Raw genomic sequence first — 23,869 nt, forward strand, 5'->3', positions numbered from 1 at the left:
GTGCCCAAAGGTGCACGGGTTGCCAGTAGTGCTGCAACAGGCTGTTAAGCAGAATGTAGCTGGGGTGCGCTGGGTAGTAATGTCAGTAGCCGTGCAACAGGAAGTCCTGAGTAGGCGTATGCAGGATAAACCAGGAGCAGGGTTCGCAGCCAGGCCAGAGGTCATATACCGGGAGACAGTCCAAGAGCAAACAGGAGCAAGCCGGGTCATAAACAGTGGGCAGTGGATCGAAGAATAGTCAGCCAAGCCAAGGTCAGAGCGAGGAGATAATCGGGATCACAGGTCAGGCCAAAAGCAGAGATCAAGTCAGGAGTTACAAGGTAAACAGACACAGGAAGCTGACGACAATCCAGCAATTTGGATCAGACAGTGGCAGCCTTTTATAGGCCAGCAGGAGGAGGATCTTCCTGTCACATGATGTGTCTCTGGTGGCCATTTCTTCTACTGGCAAGATTGCCAGTACTTCCACGGTCATTTCCCTGACGCAGCCTTCGGCCATTTCTTCTACTGGCAAGATTGCCAGTACTTCCACGGCCATTTCCCTGACAGTGCCCCCCCCCAAGGGGCAGCCTCCGGATGCCCAACCGAGCCCATCTTTCAGGGTATCGGGCACGAAATCTCTGGAGAAGTCTAGGAGCATGTATATTGCCTGCAGGTTCCCAAGAATTCTCTTCTGCTGAGTAACCCTTCCATTTAATAAGAAATTGAATAGTCCTACCTCTCTTGCGACAGTCCAGGATGGATTCTACCTCAAATTCGGTTTCATCTCCCACTGAGACTGGAGGTGGAGGGTCTTCTTCTCTTCCTGGAAAAGGACTAGAAACAACAGATTTAAGAAGAGACACGTGAAACACAGGATGCACTTTATACGAACTTGGTAGTAACAGTTCAAACGCTACTGGGTTGATTTTTCGTTTAATTTCAAATGGGCCAATAAATCTTGGACCCAATTTCCGGGAGGGACAGGGGAGCCGGAGATTTGCTGAAGAGAGCCAGACCTTATCTCCAACCTCAAAACTAGGACTCTCTCCCCTCTTCTTGTCATATTGTTTCTTGTAGTCCTCTTGCGCTTTCTGCATGGTTAGCCGGAGGGTTTGATAATTAGCCTGAATGGAACTTATCCTGTCTTGAACTGCTGGGACTGAGGCTTCCGGAATGATGTTAGGTAGAAATGAAGGATGGAAACCATAGTTGGCCCAAAATGGAGATTGATTGGTGGTTGAGTGTACTGAATTGTTGTAAGCGAACTCTGCACAAGGGAGTAAAGAGATCCAGTCGTCCTGGGAGAAGGAGCAAAAGCAACGCAAGTATTGTTCTAAGGTCTGGTTAGTCCTTTCAGTTTGACCGTTGCTTTGGGGGTGATAGGCTGAGGACAGGCACACTTCAATTGATAGTGCTTTGCAGAGCTCTCTCCAGAATCGGGAGGTGAATTGTACCCCTCTATCAGACACAATGCTGTCAGGAAGGCCATGAAGTCTGACTATCTCCCTTACGAAAATGTTGGCCGTTTCTGCAGCAGAAGGAGTTCCTGCCATGGGCAAGAAGTGCGCCATTTTGGATAGGCGATCCACAACTACCAGGATTGTTGTAAATCCTTCAGACGGGGGCAACTCTACTATAAAGTCCATAGATATATTTCTCCATGGTTGCTCTGGCACTGGCAGTGGACGTAACAAACCCCAAGACCTGACGTTGGACCCTTTATTACGCTGTCAAGTAGTACAGGAGCTAACAAACTCCTTACAGTCAGATTTCAAGGTAGGCCACCAGAAGGATCGTTGGATAAGATCCATAGTTTTCCGCACTCCGAAGTGGCCAGCGAGTTGGTGGTCATGCAATGTCTTTAGGACCTGAATTCGGGCTTGTTGCGGAACAAAGATCTTGTCCTGATGCCAGAGATACCCCCCATGGTTTCTTAGAGAGGATGCTTCTGGTTCCTGACATTGGAGGGAAGCCTGTTCAAGGGAAGATCTTAGATCGGGTTGGATCAAAAGAAAGTTCTGAGGTGACAGGATTGTGCTAGATATCGTCACTTCTGGAGTATCGGGGAACATTCGGGATAAGGCATCGGCCTTTCCGTTCTTGGAGCCAGGGCGGTAGGTAATGTGGAAGTTAAACCTTGAAAAGAACAGAGCCCAGCGAGCTTGACGGGGTCTCAGGCGTTTGGCAGTGCGGAGGTATTCGAGGTTCCTGTGATCTGTAAATATCATTATGGGGTGAGCAGACCCCTCAAGAAGGTATCTCCACTCCTCTAAGGCTGTTTTAATGGCCAAGAGTTCGCGATCACCTACGTCATAGTTCCTCTCGGGCTGGCTCATTTTTCGTGAGGAGAAGGCCACGGGGTGAAGCAAAGACTTGGGTCCCTGGCGCTGTGAAAGGACTGCCCCTGTGGCTACTTCTGAGGCATCAACCTCCAAGATGTATGGCAAGGCAGGATCAGGATGTTGAAGAATGGGTGCAGAGGTAAACAATGACTTCAGTCTCTCAAAAGCATTTTGGGCTTCGGAGGGCCACTGGAAGCGCATATGTAAGCGGGTTACCTGAGTTATGGGTGAGATGATGGAAGAAAAGTTCCTTATAAATCTTCTATAGAAGTTTGCAAAGCCCACAAACCTTTGTACCCCTTTCTTATCCGATGGAGTTGGCCAATCCAGGATTGCCTGCACTTTCTGTGGATCCATAGCTATACCACCAGTGGAGATGATCAGTCCAAGGAATTGTATTGATTTCTTTTCAAAGTCACACTTTTCCGCTTTCACATAAAGTCCGTGTTTTCTTAGTGTAAGCAGCACTGTTTTTACATGTGTCCGGTGAAGCTCCAGAGTATCCGAAAATATGAGGATGTCATCCAGGTAGATGATGACGAAGTAGTCAAGATATTCCCGAAAAATATCATTTACGAAGTGCTGAAATGTTGCCGGAGCGTTACAGAGCCCAAAGGGCATCACGAGATACTCGAAGTGTCCGAATCTCGTTCTGAATGCTGTCTTCCATTCATCGCCCTCACGGATACGAACAAGGTTATAGGCACCCCTGAGGTCGAGTTTGGTAAATACTTGGGCCGTACGGAATCTCTGGAAAAGTTCAGGAACTAGTGGCAGTGGGTAGCGGTTCTTAATGGTGATTTTATTTAGCTCCCTATAGTCCACGCATGGTCTTAAAGTCTTGTCTTTCTTTTCGACAAAGAAAATGCCGGCACCGGCAGGAGAGGAGGAGGCTCTGATGAAGCCTTTAGCCAAGTTTTCATCGATGTATTGTCGCAGAGTTCCTAATTCCATTTCCGAGAGAGGGAATATTCGTCCAAATGGAATCTCGGCCCCTGGAAGTAATTCTATCGGACAGTCATATGGCCGATGTGGTGGTAGGACATCGGCTTTTCTTTTATCAAAGACGTCCAGGAATTCTTGGTATGCCTGGGGTACATTCTGGTTAGTGATAGATACAGGGTGGACTGTCAAGCAACTGGTAGTGTCTCTGGGTTCAGGAATGAGGCAATGCTGCTGGCAATAAGGAGAGGTGAACAGGACTTCCTTCTTGATCCAATTGATCTGAGGGTTGTGGGCTTGGAGCCACGGAATTCCTAAGATAACTGGGGACATAGGCGAACTTAGAGCGTCAAAACGTATGAATTCCTGATGACCATCAGGAGTGGTTATAAGGAGAGGGATGGTCTCTTGGGTAACAAGGCCAGAACTAGGCAATGTGCCATCTGCCAGGTGAACTTCCAGCCCCCGTTTCTTGTGGAGAAGGGGCAACTTAAGGTTTCTCGCTAGGTTCAAGTCCACAAAGCAGCTGCATGCTCCAGAATCTATTATGGCCTGCAGTCGGATCTCCTCTTTTCCAAACTGCAGTGTGATGGGGAGAACTAGGTGTGCAGGAGAGGCTCCAGAGACCTGGAAATACACAGAAGGGTAGGAAAGTGGCTTTTTGGGCCTTCTGGGGCAATTACACAAAAAATGTCCGCTACCTCCACAGTAGAGGCAGAGCCTAGATTGCATACGATGACGCCTTTCATCCGGGGTTAACGTGGAACGTAGCAGGCCGACTTGTCTAGGAACTGGGGTAGAGGTACTGGTGGGCACAGGCACTGGAGAAGGGAAAACGTTAGGCGGCACCATGGCAGGCCTGGAGAACTGAGTTTGTTCGGACTGTCTCTCCCGTAGACGTCGGTCCAGCTGGATGGATAACTGGATAAGATCCTCAAGTGTAGTGGGGACCCCAATCCTGGCCAGCTCGTCTTTGAGAGACTCGGAAAGTCCTAAGCGAAACTGGTGTTTGAGGGCTGCCTCATTCCAGCCTGTGTCTGTAGACCACCGACGGAAGTTGACGGTATAGTCCTCCACTGGTTGACTACCCTGCTGTAATGAATGCAGAGCGGCTTCGGCGGTGGCTGTACGCTGGGGGTCCTCATAGAGTTGTGCCATAGCTGCCAGGAATGTGTCCACTGTGTTAATGACTGGACTCTTTTGCTCCCATAAACTGTGGGCCCAGGTCTGGGGTTCATCGGACAGTAGGGAGATGAGGAACCCGACCTTAACAGTTTCTAAAGCAAAAGTCCGGGGCTGCAATGCTATATACAACAGGCAGGCATTCTTGAAGGATCGAAACTTTTTCCGATCCCCGGAAAATCGTTCAGGGATGGGAACTCGGGGTTCTGGAGGAGGGAACACCATCGTAGAAGCCACAGAGGGGTGTGCGTGGGCGGAGCTGGTAGAAGTTGGAACTGGGTCCGCAGAAGCAGATGATTCTGACAGGTGTTGCAGCCTATCCTCCAGCTGGAGGTATCCTTCTTGTAGTGTCTGGATTGCTTGGGTCAGAGTAGTGGCCTGTTGACACAAAGCCTCTAACGGGGACGCATCTCTGCCGGCCTCAGACATGGCTGGATTGTACTGTCACGTCTCTGATGTGAGGCCGAGTGGCAGAGAGGGCGCCCCTTGCGGCTAAGTGCAGCGCTCCCCTGGGAGTGATACAGGGGATACGGTGCCCAAAGGTGCACGGGTTGCCAGTAGTGCTGCAACAGGCTGTTAAGCAGAATGTAGCTGGGGTGCGCTGGGTAGTAATGTCAGTAGCCGTGCAACAGGAAGTCCTGAGTAGGCGTATGCAGGATAAACCAGGAGCAGGGTTCGCAGCCAGGCCAGAGGTCATATACCGGGAGACAGTCCAAGAGCAAACAGGAGCAAGCCGGGTCATAAACAGTGGGCAGTGGATCGAAGAATAGTCAGCCAAGCCAAGGTCAGAGCGAGGAGATAATCGGGATCACAGGTCAGGCCAAAAGCAGAGATCAAGTCAGGAGTTACAAGGTAAACAGACACAGGAAGCTGACGACAATCCAGCAATTTGGATCAGACAGTGGCAGCCTTTTATAGGCCAGCAGGAGGAGGATCTTCCTGTCACATGATGTGTCTCTGGTGGCCATTTCTTCTACTGGCAAGATTGCCAGTACTTCCACGGTCATTTCCCTGACGCAGCCTTCGGCCATTTCTTCTACTGGCAAGATTGCCAGTACTTCCACGGCCATTTCCCTGACACAGGCACTGTGTTTGGTATGAATCTCCACACCAAATTTTAAATAAAAAACTGGCATTGGTTCCCCCTCCGGGAGCTTACCAGGTCCTTGGGTCTGGTATGGATTTTGGGGGGACCCCCATGCCGTTTTTTTTCATAGGGGTTTACCTTTTAATTCATACCAGACCCAAGGGCCTGGTATGCTCCTGGAGGGGGAGCCCATGCCGGTTTTTTATTTAAAATTTAGCGTAGAGTTCCCCCTCAAGATCAGCTGAGCACAAGTCGCATGCCAAAGTCGGATCATGCAAGACGGCGTTCCGACTTTGATCCAATGATATTCAATGGGCTAAAGTAGGATCAAAGTCAGACCAAAGAAGTGCAGAGACCATTTTCAAAGTCGGACCGACACGTGTCGGACCAGTTAAGACGGCTCTCATAGGGAAACATTGATTTTCACACGTCATGCGACATGAGCTCCCAATGGAGCGTTTGTCTCACCAGTGTGAACCCAGCCTTAGTCATGTTTTAATTTTATAAAAAAAAGGTAGATTTTATTAGCCTTTAGCTGACAGCATTGCTTTTTCAGGCCAAGCGATGAAGCCCAGGCACTGGTATTGTACTGCAAAGCAGAAGGCACAGCTTTAAAATGTAATGAACAAATATGGCCGCCTCCATGTACATACTGTATAACTATAAGCCGCATAGATCATATTTTCACTTTAGGTTTGCTTTATGGCTGTAAAAGAATGATCAATTTACTTACAGTCTCCCCTCTATAGGTTCAGGTAAATTATCTGCCATTGCATTTATTTACAGGCCATGCGGCATTAGGCGGGAAGTCAGATTGTGCCTGTATGACTGTAGAATGGGCCCTGCCCGACCCTGTGATCCAGGCACACTTTGCTTGGCGCTGTATTAATTACGGTTTTCATCGCTCAGCTGCCAGCCGTCATGTCGTCCCTTTGTGTACATGGGCTGAAGCATGTATCTATTCTCAGTCTAATCACATAATTGCCTCTGATTGGCAGCCTAGCCCACGGTAGTTATACGACCCTCGCCGTATCGCTGATAAGTGATCAGCACTCCTCTTTTTTGTTGGCGGTGGCTTTTGTTTTGGGTGCGGTGTCACATAATTCTCCAGCATCAATTTGCTATCTTACTGATTGCAAACATATGTAAATGGCTCCTGCTTGAAGAGTAACTAGCCTTATCCCGGGGATATACAAATGCTAATCACTGGGTGTCTGCCTACTGAAAGAAGCCTCATTTTCATATATGGATAAGAACATCAATCCCAAAGCTGGCTTTTAGATCCGAGCCGCTCCATCCTTTCCTACGCGTGCCCTGAAGGGTGCTTTTTCCTTCTTTATCAACACACTTGGGCATACTTTAATGAGGCCAATAAGTCTTTTTAAAGTATAACTAAAGGCAATTTTTTATATTTTTATTGTGGAGATAAATTAGAACACTTATTAGGTTTTTATTGCTGCCTGTGTCCCCATTCACCCTCTCTATTATGCCTCGTACACACAACCGCTTTTCTCGACGGGATTCCTCTCAAGCCTGCCTTGCATGCACACGTTCAGGCCAAATACCGCCTGTCCAAAGCGCTGTGACGTATACCACTTACGACGGGACTATAACCCTTTCATGCCTAAGCCTATTTATGACATTTGGTGTATACAAGTTAAAATCCGTATTTTTGGCTAGAAAATTACTTAGAACCCCCAAACATTATATATATTTTTTTAGCAGAGAATCTAGAGAATAAAATGGCGATTGTTGCAATATTTTATGTCACACGGTATTTGTGCGGCAGTGTTTTAAACGCAACTTTTTGGGGAAAATTTACTTTCATGAATTTTAAAATAATGAAAAAGTAAAGTTAGCCCAATTTTTTTGCATAATGTGAAATATGATGTTACGCCGAGTAAATCGATACCAAGCATGTCACGCTTTATAATTGCACGCACTCGTGGAATGGCGACAAACTACGGTAACTAAAAATCTCCATAGGCGACGCTTTAAACTTTTTTTACAGTTACCAGGTTAGAGTTACAGAGAAGGTCTAGTGCTAGAATTATTGCTCTCGCTCTGACGATCGCAGCGATACCTCACATGTGTGATTTGAACACCGTTTCCATATGCGGGCACGACTTCCGTATGCGTTTTCTTTGTTGCGCAAGCTCGCAGGGAGGGGGGGCGCTTTAAACTTTTTTTTTTCTTATTTATTTTTATAATATTTTTTTTTACATTTTGATTACTTTTATTGGTGTCACAAGGAATGTAAACATCCCTTGTGAAAGTAATAGGTGGTGACAGGTACTCTTTATGGAGGGATCGGGGGTCTAAAAGATCCCCGATCCCTCCTTTGCACTTCAATGTATTCAGATCGCCGAACACGGCGATTATGAATACTGTGTACTTTTTTAAATCCGGCGCCATTGGCAGCCGAGAAACCCGAAAGTGACCGTTGCTTCCGTGTTTTCATTGCGGAGACTGAATCAAAGCCGTTTACGGCTTAGTTTCAGCCTGCGCCTGGACACTGGAGCGCCGAATCGAGGATCGGGTCTCCCGGTGGTATGGGAGGCCCGGTCAGAGTGGCGGGAGGGGGGATGTCCCCTCCCGCTCCTCCGGCATAACAACCGAGCGGCTTTTAGCCGCATCGGTTGTTATGTCTTGATAGCCAATCGCCGGCTCTAAACAATGGTACCAGGATGATGCCTGCAGCTGCAGGCATCATCCCGGTATAACCCCCGAAAGCCGAGGACGCATATATGCGTACGCTCGGCGTGAAAGGGATAAAGGGGAAGTTCCATTCAAATGGCGCCACCCTTTGGGTGGCTTTTGCTGATCCTCGTGTTAGTAAAAGTTTGGTGAGAGACGATTCGCGCTTTTCAGTCCGTTACAGCGTGACGAATGTGCTTTCTCCATTTTGAACGCTAGTTTTACCAGAACAAGCGTTCCCAGTTCATACTTGATTCTGAGTATGCGCGTTTTTTTCCCCTGGGAAAAGCATACACACGACCGGTTTTCATGACAGGAAAAATAACATGGAGCATACACACGACCGGTTTTCCCGGCCAAAAGCTGTCATGGCAGTTTTCCCGACGGGAAAACTGGTCGTGTGTACGAGGCATTGATCGTTTACTATTATCATTGAAAGTAAAAGAAAATCGCAATTTTTGGGTTGTCCCCAGATAAGTAATAGAGGTGAAATCTTCCAATGGTGACACCAGCTCAGGTGACCTTGGGAGCCCCAAAGGATTCCCTTAACGACTTCAGCCCCAAAAGGATTTATCCACTTACTGACCAGGCCACTTTTTGCGATACGGCACTGCCTCACTTTAACGGACAATTGCGCAGTCGTATGACACTGTACCGTTGATGTCCTTTTTTCCCCACAAATAGAGGTTTCTTTTGGTGGTATTTGATCACCTCTGTATAAAGTAATGAAAAGATATTCCTGCGCTGGCCAAGTCTAAAAGGTGGGGTACTGCAGCAAGCACTGAAGGTAGTATCAAGGCCCAGGTAAGTATAAATGTAGAAGTAGTACTGCGCTGTGCATAAATAGGTGGTAAAGTGCAAATGTGCTCACGTGACAGGTACACTTAAAAGGCAATAAATGAATGGTCAAAATAGCAACAATAAAATATAAATAATCAGCTGCGACAGTATAAACAATGGACTGATAAAGTGTCCAAACACTGTGAAAAGTGTACCACAAAATAGATGTGAGAATAAACTCATAAAATCTTTAAAATGGCATCATCGTGTGACAAGTGCAACCATAAATAAATATATTCACACTAATATTCCATAAAATGAAATAAAAATGAATAAAAAAAAAACCGAATGTCAAAAAAACGCAGTGCAAATAATGTCTATAAGGTGCAAGCTGGATGGATGGCTGTGTGTGCACAGTGATCAGGGTTAAGGTGCTGGTGCTAGTAGTCAATCTCTGGTATGGAGTGCTACCAATAGGTGGTCGCTGGTTCTCCATGCAACTTAGGGTATAGGTGTCCCCTTACCTTAGCGCTGTAAGGTAACAGCGTATGAGTGTGTCTTTTAATCTCCTGGTGGCTCCTGACGTCTCTGGCTCCACTGGTATGTATCTTTACTTTGGCATCAAAGTCCACTTCAAGTGTCCCTAGTGTATCTGTATAAGATAGCCTCACATTGGGGCATGGGGGATGTAAAGAGGGATGCTCCATAGTGTAGTATTTAACCACTTCAGTACCGTGGGTGTTTTTCAGATTCGGTGTTTACAAGACTAAAACAGTTTTATTTGCTAGAAAATTACTTAAAACCCACAAACATTATATATTTTTTTCTAACACCCTAGAGAATAAAATGGCGATCATTGCAATACTTTTTGTCACACCATATTTGCGTAGCGGTCCTACAAGCGCACTTTTTTTGGAAAAAAATCACTTTTTTTTATTAAAAACTAAGACAGCAATAAATTTGGCCCAATTTTTTTATATATTGTGAAAGATAATGTTACACCGAGTAAAATGATACCCAACATGTCACGCTTACAAATTGTGCCCGCTCGTGGCATGGCGTCAAACTTTTACCCTTAAAAATCTCGATAGGCGACGTTTAAAACATTCTATAGGTTTAATTTTTTGAGTTACAGAGTAGGTTTAGGGCTATAATTATTGCTCTCGCTCTAACGATCGCGGCGATACCTCACTTGTGTGGTTTGAACACCGGTTTCATATGCAGGCGCTACTCAGGTATGCGTTCGCTTCTGCGCGCGAGCTCGTCGGGACGGGGCGCTTTAAAAAAAATGTTTTTCTTATTTATTATTTTTATTTATTTTATTATTTTTTACACTGGAAAAAATAAAATAAATAAATGATCAATTTTATTCCTATTACAAGGAATATAAACGTCCCTTGTAATAGAAAAAAGCATGACAGGTCCACTTAAATATGAGATCTGGGGTCAAAAAGACCTCAGATCTCATATTTAGACTAAAATGCAAAAAAAAAAAAAAACCTGATCGGCTCCGCCGATACCGACGATAAGCGGCGGACATCGGCGGGAGGGGGGGGGGCCTCTCCCGCCGCCGATAACCGCGATCTCGTGGCGAATCCGCCGCGGAGACCACCGTTATCTTTTACAGGACCGCTCACACTAAAGATGGATACCTCGGTTGTGGCAGCAGCTGCTGCCGTTACCGAGATATCCATCTTTAAAGTGTGGACGCATATATGCGTATAGCGGTCTAGAAGTGGTTAAAACATTTATTGGAATCAGCAGCAATAATAAAAACAGGTACTCACAATGTGAAGTATCAGACAGGCATATCAAAAACTAGTCGCAAACTCGTCCAATATCACTTCCGGTGCCCTGCACAAGTTCGTTACAGTCACATAACTTTATCAGGGGATCTTTGCCTTTTAAGTGTACCTGTCACGTGAGCACATTTGCACTTTACCACCTATTCATGCACAGCGCAGCACTACTTCTACATTTATTTGATCACCTCTGCTGGGTTTTTTTTGCGCTATAAACAAAAAAAGAGCGTCACTTTTTGCTATAATCAATATCCAAAAAACAAATTTCTTCCTCAGTTTAGGACCAATATGTATTCTACATATTTTTGGTTAAAAAAAAAAAAATACCAATTAGTGAATATTGATTGGTTATCGCATCTACAAAATAGGGGATAGATTTATGGCATTTTTATAAATGTATTTTTTTACTAGTAATGGCGGCGATCTGCGGTTTTTAGCAGGACAGCAACATTGCAGCAGACAGATAGAAAGAGATTGCCGCTCTTGATGGATGAAAGAAAAATCACTAATTACTACATATGTTCTAAAAACAATTAAGATATAAAACATCACTGAATACAGATATAAACCATAGACATGTTGAAAACTGTGATTAAAAATAGATTTTCTCTTCAAGGTCTAATTATGTAGGGTGGGTTCTTCCAACACACATTTTTTCATTGATTGGCTATCAAATTCCCCCCCTATATATATATACAGTGGGGGATCGAAAGTTTGGGCACCCCAGGTAAAAAATTGTATTTAATGTGCATAACGAAGCCAAGGAAAGATGGAAAAATCTCCAAAAGGCATCAAATTTCAGATTAGACATTCTTATAATATGTCAAAAAAAGTTAGATTTTATTTCCATCATTTACACTTTCAAGATTACAGAAAACAAAAAAATGGCGTCTGCAAAAGTTTGGGTGCAGGATTCACAAGGGCATCATTCACAGGGTGCAGGATTCACAAGGGCATCATGCACAGGGTGCCACGCTTTACAGGCTGCAGTGTAAAAAAATATTTTGTTTGCTGTTAACATTTGATTTTGAAATTAATGTAATTTCCTAAATGAAAATCGCATTCACTGTTAGAAATTAATGGGCCAGATTCTCGTAGAATGGCGTATCTATGCGGCGGCGTAACGTATCTGATTTACGTTACGCCGCCGCAAGTTTTTCAGGCAAGTGCTTTATTCACAAAGCACTTGCCTGTAAAGTTGCGGCGGCGTAGCGCAAATCACGCGGTGGAATTCAAATTCGGCGGGTAGGGGGTGTGTATCATTTAAATGAAGCGCATCTCCGTGCCGAACGAACTGCGCATGCGCCGTCCCTAAAATATCCCAGTGTGCATTGCTCCAAATGACTTCGCAAGGACGTCATTGGTTTCGACGTGAACGTAAATGACGTCCAGCCCCATTCACAGACGACTTACGCAGACGACCTAACTTTTTAAAATTTCGATGCGGGAACGACGGCCATACTTAACATTGTTGCACCGCACTTAGGCCACCATATAGCAGGGGCAACATTACGCCGGGAAAAGCCTAACGTAAACGTCATAACTTTACTACGTCGGCCGCGCGTACATTCGGGAATTCGCGTATCTAGCAAATTTGCATACTCAACGCGGAAATCGACAGAAGCGCCACCTAGCGGGCAAAAAAATTAAAATCGCAGTTACGATCCGACGACGTAAGAGACTTACGTCTGTCGGATCTAATGGATGTCTATGCGTAACTGATTCTAAGAATCAGGCGCATAGATACGACGGGCCAGATTAGGACTTACGACGGCGTACATGGCGCTGCGCCGTCGTAAGTCCTTTAAGAATCTGGGCCAATATGTTCAAGAAATATTTTCCATCTTGCTCTTTCTAATTTTCTGATCTCTGTGGTCAAAAACAAACACTGATGTGACGCCACTAACCATTCTTATTGGTTCTGTTGTAGACTTAAAGGTGAATGGTGCATATGAATGCTGAAGTCAGACATGACGAGACTGTTATCTGTGTATTACAGATGAAGAGAGATATTTATGTTGTGATATTTTCCCTATACTCAGTCAGTGGCCCATAACAGACTTTGTGGTTCCGTCATGACAAGGAGATAAACATCTTTGTATAGTGGCCCGAGTCTCCTGTGACCAAAACCCTTTTAAGGCAGGAAGCTTATGAAAGATTTATTTTGCAGTTGGGTACGAGGAGCTGTCCCTCTCTTTGTGTTTTACCTCACGTCTTCTTTAGGGACCGGAGTCTTTGTGTTTTACCTCACGTCTTCTTTAGGGACCGGAGTCTTTGTGTTTTACCTCACGTCTTCTTTAGGGACCGGAGTCTTTGTGTTTTACCTCACGTCTTCTTTAGGGACCGGAGTCTCTATAGATGGGCAGATATTGTCATTGAGAATGACAGGAGATGAGAGGCTTGGCCGCGGGGTTGACATGCACACATACATGCGATGTCTGTAAAAAGGAAGCATACTATGCGATTCCTCAATGTTAATGTACTTCATGGCACTTTGAGGAACGCTGTGTACATTGCGCTAGAGATTTGAGCTTTTATCAAAATATGCAACTAGAGTAATATATTATGTATTAGTAAAAAATGGAAGGTTATCTTTATATACTGTGGGGTAGATTCAGGTAGGAGATGCGACGTATATTTACGCGTCGAATATGCAAATTAGGTCGATACGCCCATTCAGAAACGTACGTTTGCCCGGTGCATTTTTTTATGTCGTTTACGTTAGGCTTTTTCTGGCGTATACCGTATTTATCGGGGTATTGCGCGCTCCAGTGTATAGCGCACACTCCTAAAGTGGACCCGCATTCCTGTAAAAAAACACATTTTAGTACTTACAGTTTTGGTGTCTTGCGCGGCGGCCTTGTCGGGTCCGGCGTCCGTCTGCGTGTTTCGGGTGTCCTCTTCGTCGGGTCCGGCATCCTTCTGCGGTGTCCTCTCCGCTCGATCCCCGCGCCGAGTTTGAACACTGCGCCGGCATATACCGAGCGCAGTACACTCGTGTATAGTCGGGCAGGCTTGGCTACTCTCGCGCTCACGTCCTGTACGTCCAGGACGTGAGCGCGAGAGGAGCCGAGCCTGCCCGACTATACACGAGTGTACTGCGCTCGGTATATGCCGGCGCAGTGTTCAAACTCGGCGAGGGAAAGCGGGGATCGGCGTATACCAGGCACCCACGATTTTGCCCTGATTTTCAGGGCAAAAAGGTGTGCGGTATACGCCGATAAATACGGTAGTTACCCCTGCTATATGAGGCGTATCCTATGTTAAGTATGGACGTCGTTCCCGTGTCGAATTTTGAAAATTTAATGTTGTTTGCGTAAGTCGTCCGTGAATGGGGATGTGCGTAATTTATGTTCACGTCAAAAGCATTGGCTTTTTGCGGGTTAATTTGGAGCATGCGCACCATAAGCTGAACTCTTTATAGATAGAAGAACATTTTGCGTAATGCAGGTCTGTAATCATTAATACTTCAAGGGGTTGTAAAGGTTTGTTTTTTATTGTCTAAATAGGTTCCTTTAACTGCTTCAGCCCCGGACCATTTTGGTGGCCAAAGACCAGGCCACCTTTTTGCGATTCGGCACTGCGTCGCTTTAACTGACAATTGCGCGGTCGTGCGACGTGGCTCCCAAACAAAATTGGCGTCCTTTTTTTCCCCACAATTTTTTTTGGGTGATATTTGATCACCTCTGTGGTTTTTATTTGTTGCGCTATAAACAACAATAGAGTGACAATTTTGAAAAAAATTCAATATTTTTTACTTTTTGCTATAAATATCTCCAAAAAATATAAAAAAAATTATGTTTTTTCCTCAGTTTAGACCGATACGTATTCTTCTACATATTTTTTGGTAAAAAAAAAATCGCAATAAGCGTTTAATTGGTTTGCGCAAAAGTTATAGCGTCTTCAAAATAGGGGACTGTTTTATGGCATTTTTAATAATATTTATTTTTTACTAGTAATGGCGGCGATCAGCGATTTTTATCGGGACTGCGACATTATGGCAGACACATCGGACACTTTTGACACCATTTTGGGACCAATGTCATTTTTACAGCGATCAGTGCTATAAAAATGCACTGATAACTGTAAAAATGACACTGGCAGTGAAGGGGTTAACCACTAGGTGGCGCTGCAGGGGTTAAGTGTTCCCTAGGAAGTGATTCTTACTGTTAGGGGGCGTGGCTACACGTGACACGTCACTGACACGTTCCCGATCACGGGGAACGGTCATCAGTGACAGTGTCACTAGGCAGAATAGGGCAATGCCTTGTTTACAAAGGCATTCCCCTCTTCTGCCCTTGCCGACTGCAATCGCGGGACATTGAGTTCCCGGGAGCCGCAGCCGCACACGGCGGGCACGCGTGCGCGCCCGCTGGGTGGCAGACTTAAAGGGACGCACCTGTACACCAATCTGCCTGCTCGTGCCATTCTGTTGACGTAAATAGTTGTGCGGCGGTCAGCAAGCGGTTCAGCTAGTGCATTGTTGGTTCACTTACCTTTTCCTTCGGTTTCCCTTCTAAATGTTTTTTTTCTTTGTCTGAATTTCTCACTTCCTGTTTCTCCTCAGTAAGCTTTCCACCATCATGCGAGCCGTTCTGGCTGGGGGTTAGTCAGCCAGAACAGCTTACTGAGGAGAAACAGGAAGTGAGAAATTCAGACAAAGAAAAAAAACATTTAGAAGGGAAAGCGAAGGAAAAGGTAAGTGAACCAACAATGCACTAGCTTAAAGGGGTTGCAAAGGAATTTTTTTTTTTCATAATAAGCATCCTTTACCTGCAGACATTTCTCTTTTCACTTCCTCATCGTTTGTTTTTGCTCAGAAGTTGCTCTATTTCTTCTCTGTTCTGTTCACTTCCTGCTTGTCTGATTGTTACTGACCACCGTGATGGGAGGCTTTACTGCGGTGGTCAGTGACATGCTCACCCCCTCCTGGGAACTACATCTGTGCGGCAGGAAGCTCTCTACATGTTAGAGACTTCAAGGAGGTGTGACTTACTGGGCGTGCCGCAATGCATACTGGGAAATGTAGTTCTTACATCAACGAGCGCCGCAAACCAGGAAGTGAATGAGAGAGCAGAAACTAGAATGCCGGAGGTGATATAGATGAAGGAATGTAATAGGTATTTACTCGTTTTTTAACAGAATCATTACACTATTCTGTCTGTCTACCTTGCAGACATTAATTTTAGGATAAATTTTATTTTCCTTTAAAAGAACCTATTTAGAAAATTAAAAACGAACCTTTACAACCCCTTTCAGTGTAAGGACTTGAATGTGACTTGGTATTTATCTCTTGCAGCAGAGCTGGAGTGTTGGAGGAAGAAGAGGTCCAAGGAACCAATAGGTTCATGTGCTGACAAGAGTCATGCTGATAGGAAGAGAAAACAGAGTGACAGGGAAATTAGCTCTTTACTGTGCTGCTTTCCGTTTCACTGTCCAGTCACAGGCTGGGGTGGGTCTAGGGGCAGGGCCGTTCAAAGACATTTGGGGGCCCCAAGCAAAAAAAAAAAAAAAAAGTGACATTTCAAGTTGAGAAACGGGGGGGGGGGGGGGTTTGGCGGCTTACCTCTATCCTTTGCCACACACGCCTACAGATGTTGGTGTTCGCACAGGGGGCCCAGCAGGGGGACCCCGCATCGCTGCGTCCTCCTGCAGTCCGGTCGGCCGTGTACCATAACCGCGCGGTACAGGAGATTCACTTTGCTGTTCCCGGGGCCGGACTGAAAGGAAGTGAACACTCAGTGGCCCGGATTCAGAAAGAATTGCGCTCTATTTGCGGAGGCGCAGGGCAACGATTTTGCCCTGCGCCCCCACAAATATTTTGCGCTGCCCTCGATTCACGGAGCAGTGGCTCCGTAAATTGCCCGGCGTAAGCGCGTGCAATGTAAATGTAAAATAGGCGCGCTCCCGCGCCGAGCGTAGAGCGCATGCTCCGTCGGGAAACTTTCCCGACGTGCATTGCGGCAAATGACGTCGCAAGGACGTCATTTGCTTCAAAGTGAACGTGAATGGCGTCCAGCGCCATTCACGATTCACTTACGCAAACAACGTAAAATTCGAACGTCGCGCCGCGGGAACGCCGGGTATAGTTTAGCATTGGCTGCCCCTGCTATTAGAAGGGGCAGCCTTACGCTAAACACGCCGTACGGAAACGACGTAACTTGCGTACGCAGGGGGCGCGCAACATTGTGAATCGGCGTAAGTATGCAATTTGCATACTATACGCTGACCACAATGGGAACGCCCCCTAGCGGTCATCGCAAGAATGCAGCCTAAAATCTGCGTGGCATAAGAGCCTTATGCCACGCAGATTTTAGGCTGCAGTCGGCGTAACGAGTTCTCTGAATCAGGAGAACTCGTTACGCCGGCGCAAGTCAGCAATTGCGCTGCGTAACTATGGTTACGCAGGCGCAATTGCTTACTGAATCTGGGCCAGTGTGTGCACTTCCTGTCAGTCCGGCCAGGAACAGGAACCTGATTCTCCTGTACTGCGCGGTTATGGTACACGGCCGACCGGACTGGGGCCCCTGGCCAGCTCGGGGCCCCAGGCAAATTCTTGCTTTGCCTGTCGGGTTCCGACGGGCCTGTCTAGGGGGACCTGGACTTGTGTACATGGTGATGTTTTTTTAAACCTAATGCAAAGAACATTTGTAAATCTACCCCTATAACTCAAATGTTGTTATGTCGTTTACAGAACTATTTAAATTAAGTGTGTTTGGAAGCCTGAGTAACCTTCCTCGGGCTTTCCGTAGACGGGAATCTCAAGATACAAATCTGAGCAGTAATGCCAGCTTCATCAACATTCTGGAGACGACTCAGGATGACCTCACCTCCATACCCAAGAGTCCTTCCTATGCTCGGTCTAGTGACATGTACAGCCATATGGGAACAATGCCTAGATCCAACAAGAGAACCAAATCCAAGAAAGAGAAAAGCAAGGGCGTGCCTTCTGCCATGATGTCACAATCAGCAAGTGACCTATTAGATGACGAATCCAATGAAATTATCGTGGTTCCATCTGTGATGGCGGCCAAGAGAGCAATAACAAAAACACAGAGTTCAAAGCTGAGCGCAACCAATGTAAACAATGATGAGAACGATCACAAGACGGAGAATCTAAAACCTGACCCAACCGAAAGCCCAAATAATCCTAACTCAAAGACTCTTGTTGGTGACAACCACAAACCAAACTACGTCGAGGCAGATAATCCTGGAAAACTAAGTCAAGAGTTGCTTGAGAAGAACTTACAAGAAGAAAACACAGTAAACTGCGACGAAAGGTAAAATTCTGAAGTCTAATTTTATTATTATTATGCATATAAAAAAGTAATAATCACCTTTAGTGCCAGTTCACACAGGGGCAACCCGACTTCAGCGCAACTTGGAGCAACTTACAACGCGACTTAAAGCGGAGTTCCACCCAAAATTGGAACTTCCGCTTATCCCACTCCTCACCCCCTTACATGCCACATTTGCATGTAATTTTTTTTTGGGGGGGGGGGGGTGGGACTTCCTGTCCCACTTCCTCCTTCCACCGAGAGGCTGGTTAGGCGATTAAGCTTAATCGCCTACAGCAGCCCCTCCCTGTAGGCGATCGCCTAGGACACGTCACAGGTCCTAGGCGATCTCCTGTCCAATCAGACGGCGCAGCGCCGCGCGCGCTTGCGCAGTGGGTGCCCGGCTGTGAAGCCGAAAGCTGTCACAGCTGGGTGCCCACAGTTGAAATGAAGACGCCGGCCGGGGAGGGGGGGGGGGAAGGAGCGGAGCCACGGCCGGCGCGTCGCTGGAACGCTGGAGCAGGTAAGTGTATGTTTATTAAAAGCCAGCAGCTACACTTTTTGTATCTGCTGACTTTTAATAAACATAAAAATTGGCGGGAACACCCCTTTAAAGGGTTAGTAAAGAAAAAAATGTTTTACCTTTAAATTAACAAACATGTTATACTTACCTCCACTGTGCAGTTCGTTTTGCACAGAGTGGCCCCGATCCGCGTCTTCTGGGGTCCGTCCGCGGCTGTCTCTGGTCCTCCCCGCAAGTACTGACCACAGTCATGCAAGAGAGCTTGCATGGTGGTGAGTAATTGCAGGCGCGCTCCCGTGATACAGCGAGTGGTCAATGCCGCTCACTGTATCACTCGGCCCCGCCCCTCGGCGCGCCGCGTCATTGGATGTGATTGACAGCAGCGCCAGCCAATGGCTGCGCTGCTCTCAATCCATCCGCTCTAGCCAATCAGCGGTCAGGCTGAGCGGCGAAGAGGATTTCGGGACCGCGCGCGGGACTTTCGAGGGGTCAGGTAAGTATAACGGGGGCTCGGGGGGGGGGGGGGGCGGCAGTATCAGATGTTTTTTCACCTTAATGCATAGATTGCATTAAGGTGAAAACATTTTTTACTTTACAACTCCTTTAAAGTTGCCTCCAGGACAGGTGACTTTGGATGTGGCCAATCACAGAATAATCAGCTCTGTTTGAGGGAGGGGTTTGCCTGAGTAAACTATTTTCTTTTCCTGTAAAGTTGCTTCAGTTAAAGCAGTTGTAAAAAAAATTTTTTTGTTCACCTGAAAAGTAAAAGCCATAATGAGCTAGTATGCACCGCATATTAGCTCATTATGAAATACTTACCTCAAAACGAGGTGTAGGGAACTTACCTGGTCCACGCCGAGCGAGATATCATCTTGACTCGGTGTGTCTTCCGGGTATCGCCGCTCCAGCGCTGTGATTGGCTGGAGCGGCGATGACGTCACTCCCGCGCATGCGCGCGGGAGATTTAAATTTGGCAAGGTCTGCAATCAGCGGCGCATTGCGGGGGGAATATCTCCTAAACCGTACAGGTTTAGGAGATATTCTTTATACCTACAGGTAAGCCTTATTATAGGCTTACCTGTAGGTAAAACTTATAAAAACAAGTTTACAACCACTTTAAGATGGTGATCCGACTTTGGAGGCGACTTCCATTGAAATCTATGGGTACAGGTTGCCTACAAGTTGTCTAGAAGTCGCCTTGAAGTAGTACAGGAACCTTTTCTGAAGTCGGAGCGACCTCAGTAGTGTACATTAAGACGGCTCTCATTCACCTTAATGTAATTTCTCATGTCGCTCGACTTGGGGCGACACAATTCGGATCCCAAGTCGCAGTAGTGTGAACCGGCGCTTAGAAGAAAGTCTGTATTCTATTTGTAGCTAAACAAGACATGCTACATTGGTCACAAACTTCCCTGTACAATTGCGCACTTCTCTTATGACGCACGCACACGGTCGGAATTTCCGTTGGAAAAGCTTCTCATCGGATATTCCCGACCGTGTGTATGCCCCATCGGACTTTTTCCACCAACAAAAAAATGAGAGCAGGTTCTCAATATTTCCGACCGAAAAAATACCTATCGGAAAATCCGTTTGTCTGTATTGTATTCCGACGGAGGAAAAAAAACATGCATGTTCGGAAACAATTCAACGCATGCTCTGAAGCATTAAACTTTTTTTTCTCGCCTCGTCGTAGTGTTGTACGTCATCGCGTTCTTAACACGTTAGACTTCTCTTAAACCCATAGTTGTCCCATCCACTTCTGACATCATTCTGCTAATCATTGTATAACTCACAGTCAGGTTCTCATCTCCCCCCCCAATGTCCTCTTTTCTGTCCTCCAGGGCGTGTCATACCATACCGTGTCATTGTGCTGTCTGACAATCACATAATGGAAAAAAAGGTAAAGTTGAGTGGGGGTTAAGGAGTGCACTAGAAAATTTGACACTTCTAGGTCCCCACAGCTCTCATTGGTTCCTCCTGCTGACCTCATTACAGGAGCTAGCAATGACCTGGAGGTCAGCAGGAGGAACCAATGAGCTGCGTCCCCACAGCTCTCATTGGTTCCTCCTGATGATCTCATTACAGGAGCTAGCAATGACCTGGAGGTCAGCAGGAGGAACCAATGAGCTGCGTCCCCACAGCTCTCATTGGTTCCTCCTGATGATCTCATTACAGGAGCTAGCAATGACCTGGAGGTCAGCAGGAGGAACCAATGAGCTGCGTCCCCACAGCTCTCATTGGTTCCTCCTGATGACCTCATTACAGGAGCTAGCAATGACCTGGAGGTCAGCAGGAGGAGCCAAGGAAAGCTGTGGGGGACCCAGAAGTGTATATTTCTCAGTTTCAATTTCCCTCTTTGGTTCCTCCTGCTTACCTCTAGGTTATTGCTAACTCGTGTAGTGGGGTCAGCAGGAGGAAACAGTGGGAGCTGCTCAGGGCCGTCTTTAATGTTGATTGGACCCTGGGCAAAACAATTCTTGGGCCCCCCCCATGCAATTTTGCTCTCCACCTGCTCTGAGACATACAATAAATATCAGCTAGACTTAAAATCAGTTTACTGTATAAGATCAGGCAGTGATTGCGATTGGTAGCCAGAGGTTACAGCATATCATTACCACTTACTGACTGGTTGCTAGAGGTTACAACACATTACGGCTCACTGATTAGTTGCTAGAGGTTACAGCACATGATTTCTTCTTGTTGATTAGTTGCTAGAGATTACTGTACAGTAATACTGCTCACTGATTGGTTGCTAGAGGTTACAACACATCATCTCTTCACTGCAGAGGGGCATGATATATGAATGCCGCCTTTATTTACATATGAATGCCCCTGGCCTCAGCTATTTACATATGAATTCTGCCCGCTATTTACATATGAATGCTCACATTATTTACATATTAATCGACGGTTATTTACATGTAAACACAGGGTCTGCAGGTGAGTCACCTGTACACAATAATAGGGCAGAGCTGGGCAGCATTAGTAGCAGCACTTCACACTGAGATATCAGGACACAGCAAAGGACTAAAACTTCAAGGGACAAGGGAATTTAAACTGGGATAGTTGGCAAGTATAAGGCAGCTGCTTTGGGCCCCACAACAGCGATTGGGCCCCACAAATCGATTTGCCTCACTGGCCTGGGGATTTGAAATTCAGCGGCTTTCTCTCCTCTCCTTACAGTACGGGCTAGAAGGCTTCGGTTTGGTCAGCGCCGTCCACGTGATAACGCTGACCAATTAAAATTCCTGTAGTCTGTCCTGTCAGCACTAGAAAGAGATGGCTCAAACCGCTGAAGGCTGGAGGGAGAGAGCCAATGGAGGCTGGAGGGAGCCGCAAGAGGGAAAGAGCTGCTGGAGGCTGGGGGGAGCGGCAGGAGGAGCCGCAGCCGCAGATTTCCACAGTCAAATGGGATCCGGAGCTGGTGGAACACGTTATGTAGGGAGGTTTCCCTCACCGTCCCTGCGGGAACTTCACTATGACAAGCCTGTGTTCACACAGGAGCCGTGTAGGAAACCACATGCTTAAGACCCACCTCTTCTGAAGGATTAGGACGACACCGGATGGAAAGCTCCTTGAGGCGATTTAGTTTGCATGTGTAGCGCTATACAAGTAATTCACTCACTCACTCAATTCAAACAAGAATCTCACCGCATTTCTGTTCAAATCGCATGCAATACTTTGCGCCATTCATTTTGTATCAGTTTCGGTATCGGGAGCACTTATACTTTAAGGTTTAATAATGTATGTATTGTTGTAGGCCATAATGTTGTTACCTCTATTCACATTGTTTTACCCTTTCGCCACCACCAACATCGGGGGGGGGGATCACACACAATCCAGTGGCTGCAGCCCGATCGCTCGCACACACCCCCTGGTACCGGCTAGGGTTGCCACTTTTTCATCAAGCCTACCCCCAGAGAGAGTAGTAATGCGGTACGCATATCGTGCAAATTGCCAAATTGCTCTTGCTGACATATTTGCCCCGCTCCCCCAGACAGCTGCCCACAGCTCCCGGATGGCAACAGATTTGTGTGTGACTATTTTGGCTACTTGGGGAGCCACAGCCCGGTCTGAATAATGTGTCCGGGTTTCAGTCTGCCTGAAACCTAGGCACAAGATTCAAAACCTGGACTGTCTGGGTGAATCCTGGACTGGTGGCAACCCTAGTACCGGCACCCCCGCTGCGCCCTGCCATGCTTATTGTGCTCCAGGATGTCCATGGAGGGCATCGACGGGTAGAGGGGAAGGAGAAGACGTCACTTCCGGGTCAAGCTGCCACGTCTCTGATGTCACTTCCGGGTCAAGCTTTCTGTGTCCCAGGCTCGTTTGGTCGGAAAAGGATGTTTTGCAATGCGATCTGCGTTGCAAAACATTCAATGGAGTACAGGGGAGACATGCAGGGTCATATCTCAATAAAGAGAACCTGTTACTTAAAAATCATCACATAGGGAAAAAAAAAGTTACACCTAAGCACATAAAATCGCTCCCAAAAAGGCCCCACCCCCAATGGGTAAATGCATAAACGCGCAATATCGCCGTGCACGCCAGAGTGAGAGCCATAATTCTAACACCAGACCTCCTCCATAACACTAAGGGTCAGATTCAGATACAATGGCGTATCTTTAGTTGGGCGTAGCGTATCCCATTTACGCTACGCCGCCCCAACTTAGACAGGCAAGTGCAGTATTCACAAAGCACTTGCTTCGTAAGTTGCGGCGGCGTAGCGTAAATGGGCCGGCGTAAGCCCGCGTAATTCAAAGTAGGCTGGTAGGGGGCGTGTTGTATGGAAATGAATCGTGACCCCACGTAAATGACGCGCCTAACGAACGGCGCATGCTCAGTATCACGTCAAATTTTCTCCGGAAATTACGCCGGCTCAATGCTTCGTCAACGTGAACGTAACCTACGCCCATCCCCATTCACGTACGACTTACGCAAACGACGTAAAATACGACGCTGTTCCGACGTTTCCGACGTCCATACCTTAACATGACTGCTTTATGAGGGGTAAAGTGAATCGGCGTATCTAGCTCATTTGCATATTCAATGCGGAAATATACGGAACCCCCCCCAAGCGGCCAGCGTAAATATGCACTCCAAGATACGACGGCGTAGGAGACTTACGCCGCTCGTATCTTGGCAACAGTGAGGCGTATCTGATTCTATGAATCAGTCGCAAAGATACGACGGCGAACATTCGGACTTACGACGGCGTACGTGGAGATACGCCGTCGGAAGTCCTTTGTGAATCT

At 46.7% G+C, this 23,869-nt stretch overlaps 1 protein-coding gene across 1 annotated transcript in view; it reads left to right on the forward strand.

The window, feature by feature from the left end:
• Positions 1-23,869, forward strand: part of SH2D3C (SH2 domain containing 3C) — a 126,729-nt gene that overhangs the window by 19,003 nt on the left and 83,857 nt on the right. The window contains exon 2 of the mRNA XM_040324762.1: positions 17,509-18,094. Within this exon, the coding sequence (XP_040180696.1) occupies positions 17,509-18,094 (586 nt within the window). The remainder of the gene's footprint in view (positions 1-17,508; positions 18,095-23,869) is intronic.

The sequence above is a fragment of the Rana temporaria genome, chromosome 9, assembly GCF_905171775.1.
Source record: "Rana temporaria chromosome 9, aRanTem1.1, whole genome shotgun sequence".
Classification (NCBI taxonomy): domain Eukaryota; kingdom Metazoa; phylum Chordata; class Amphibia; order Anura; family Ranidae; genus Rana; species Rana temporaria.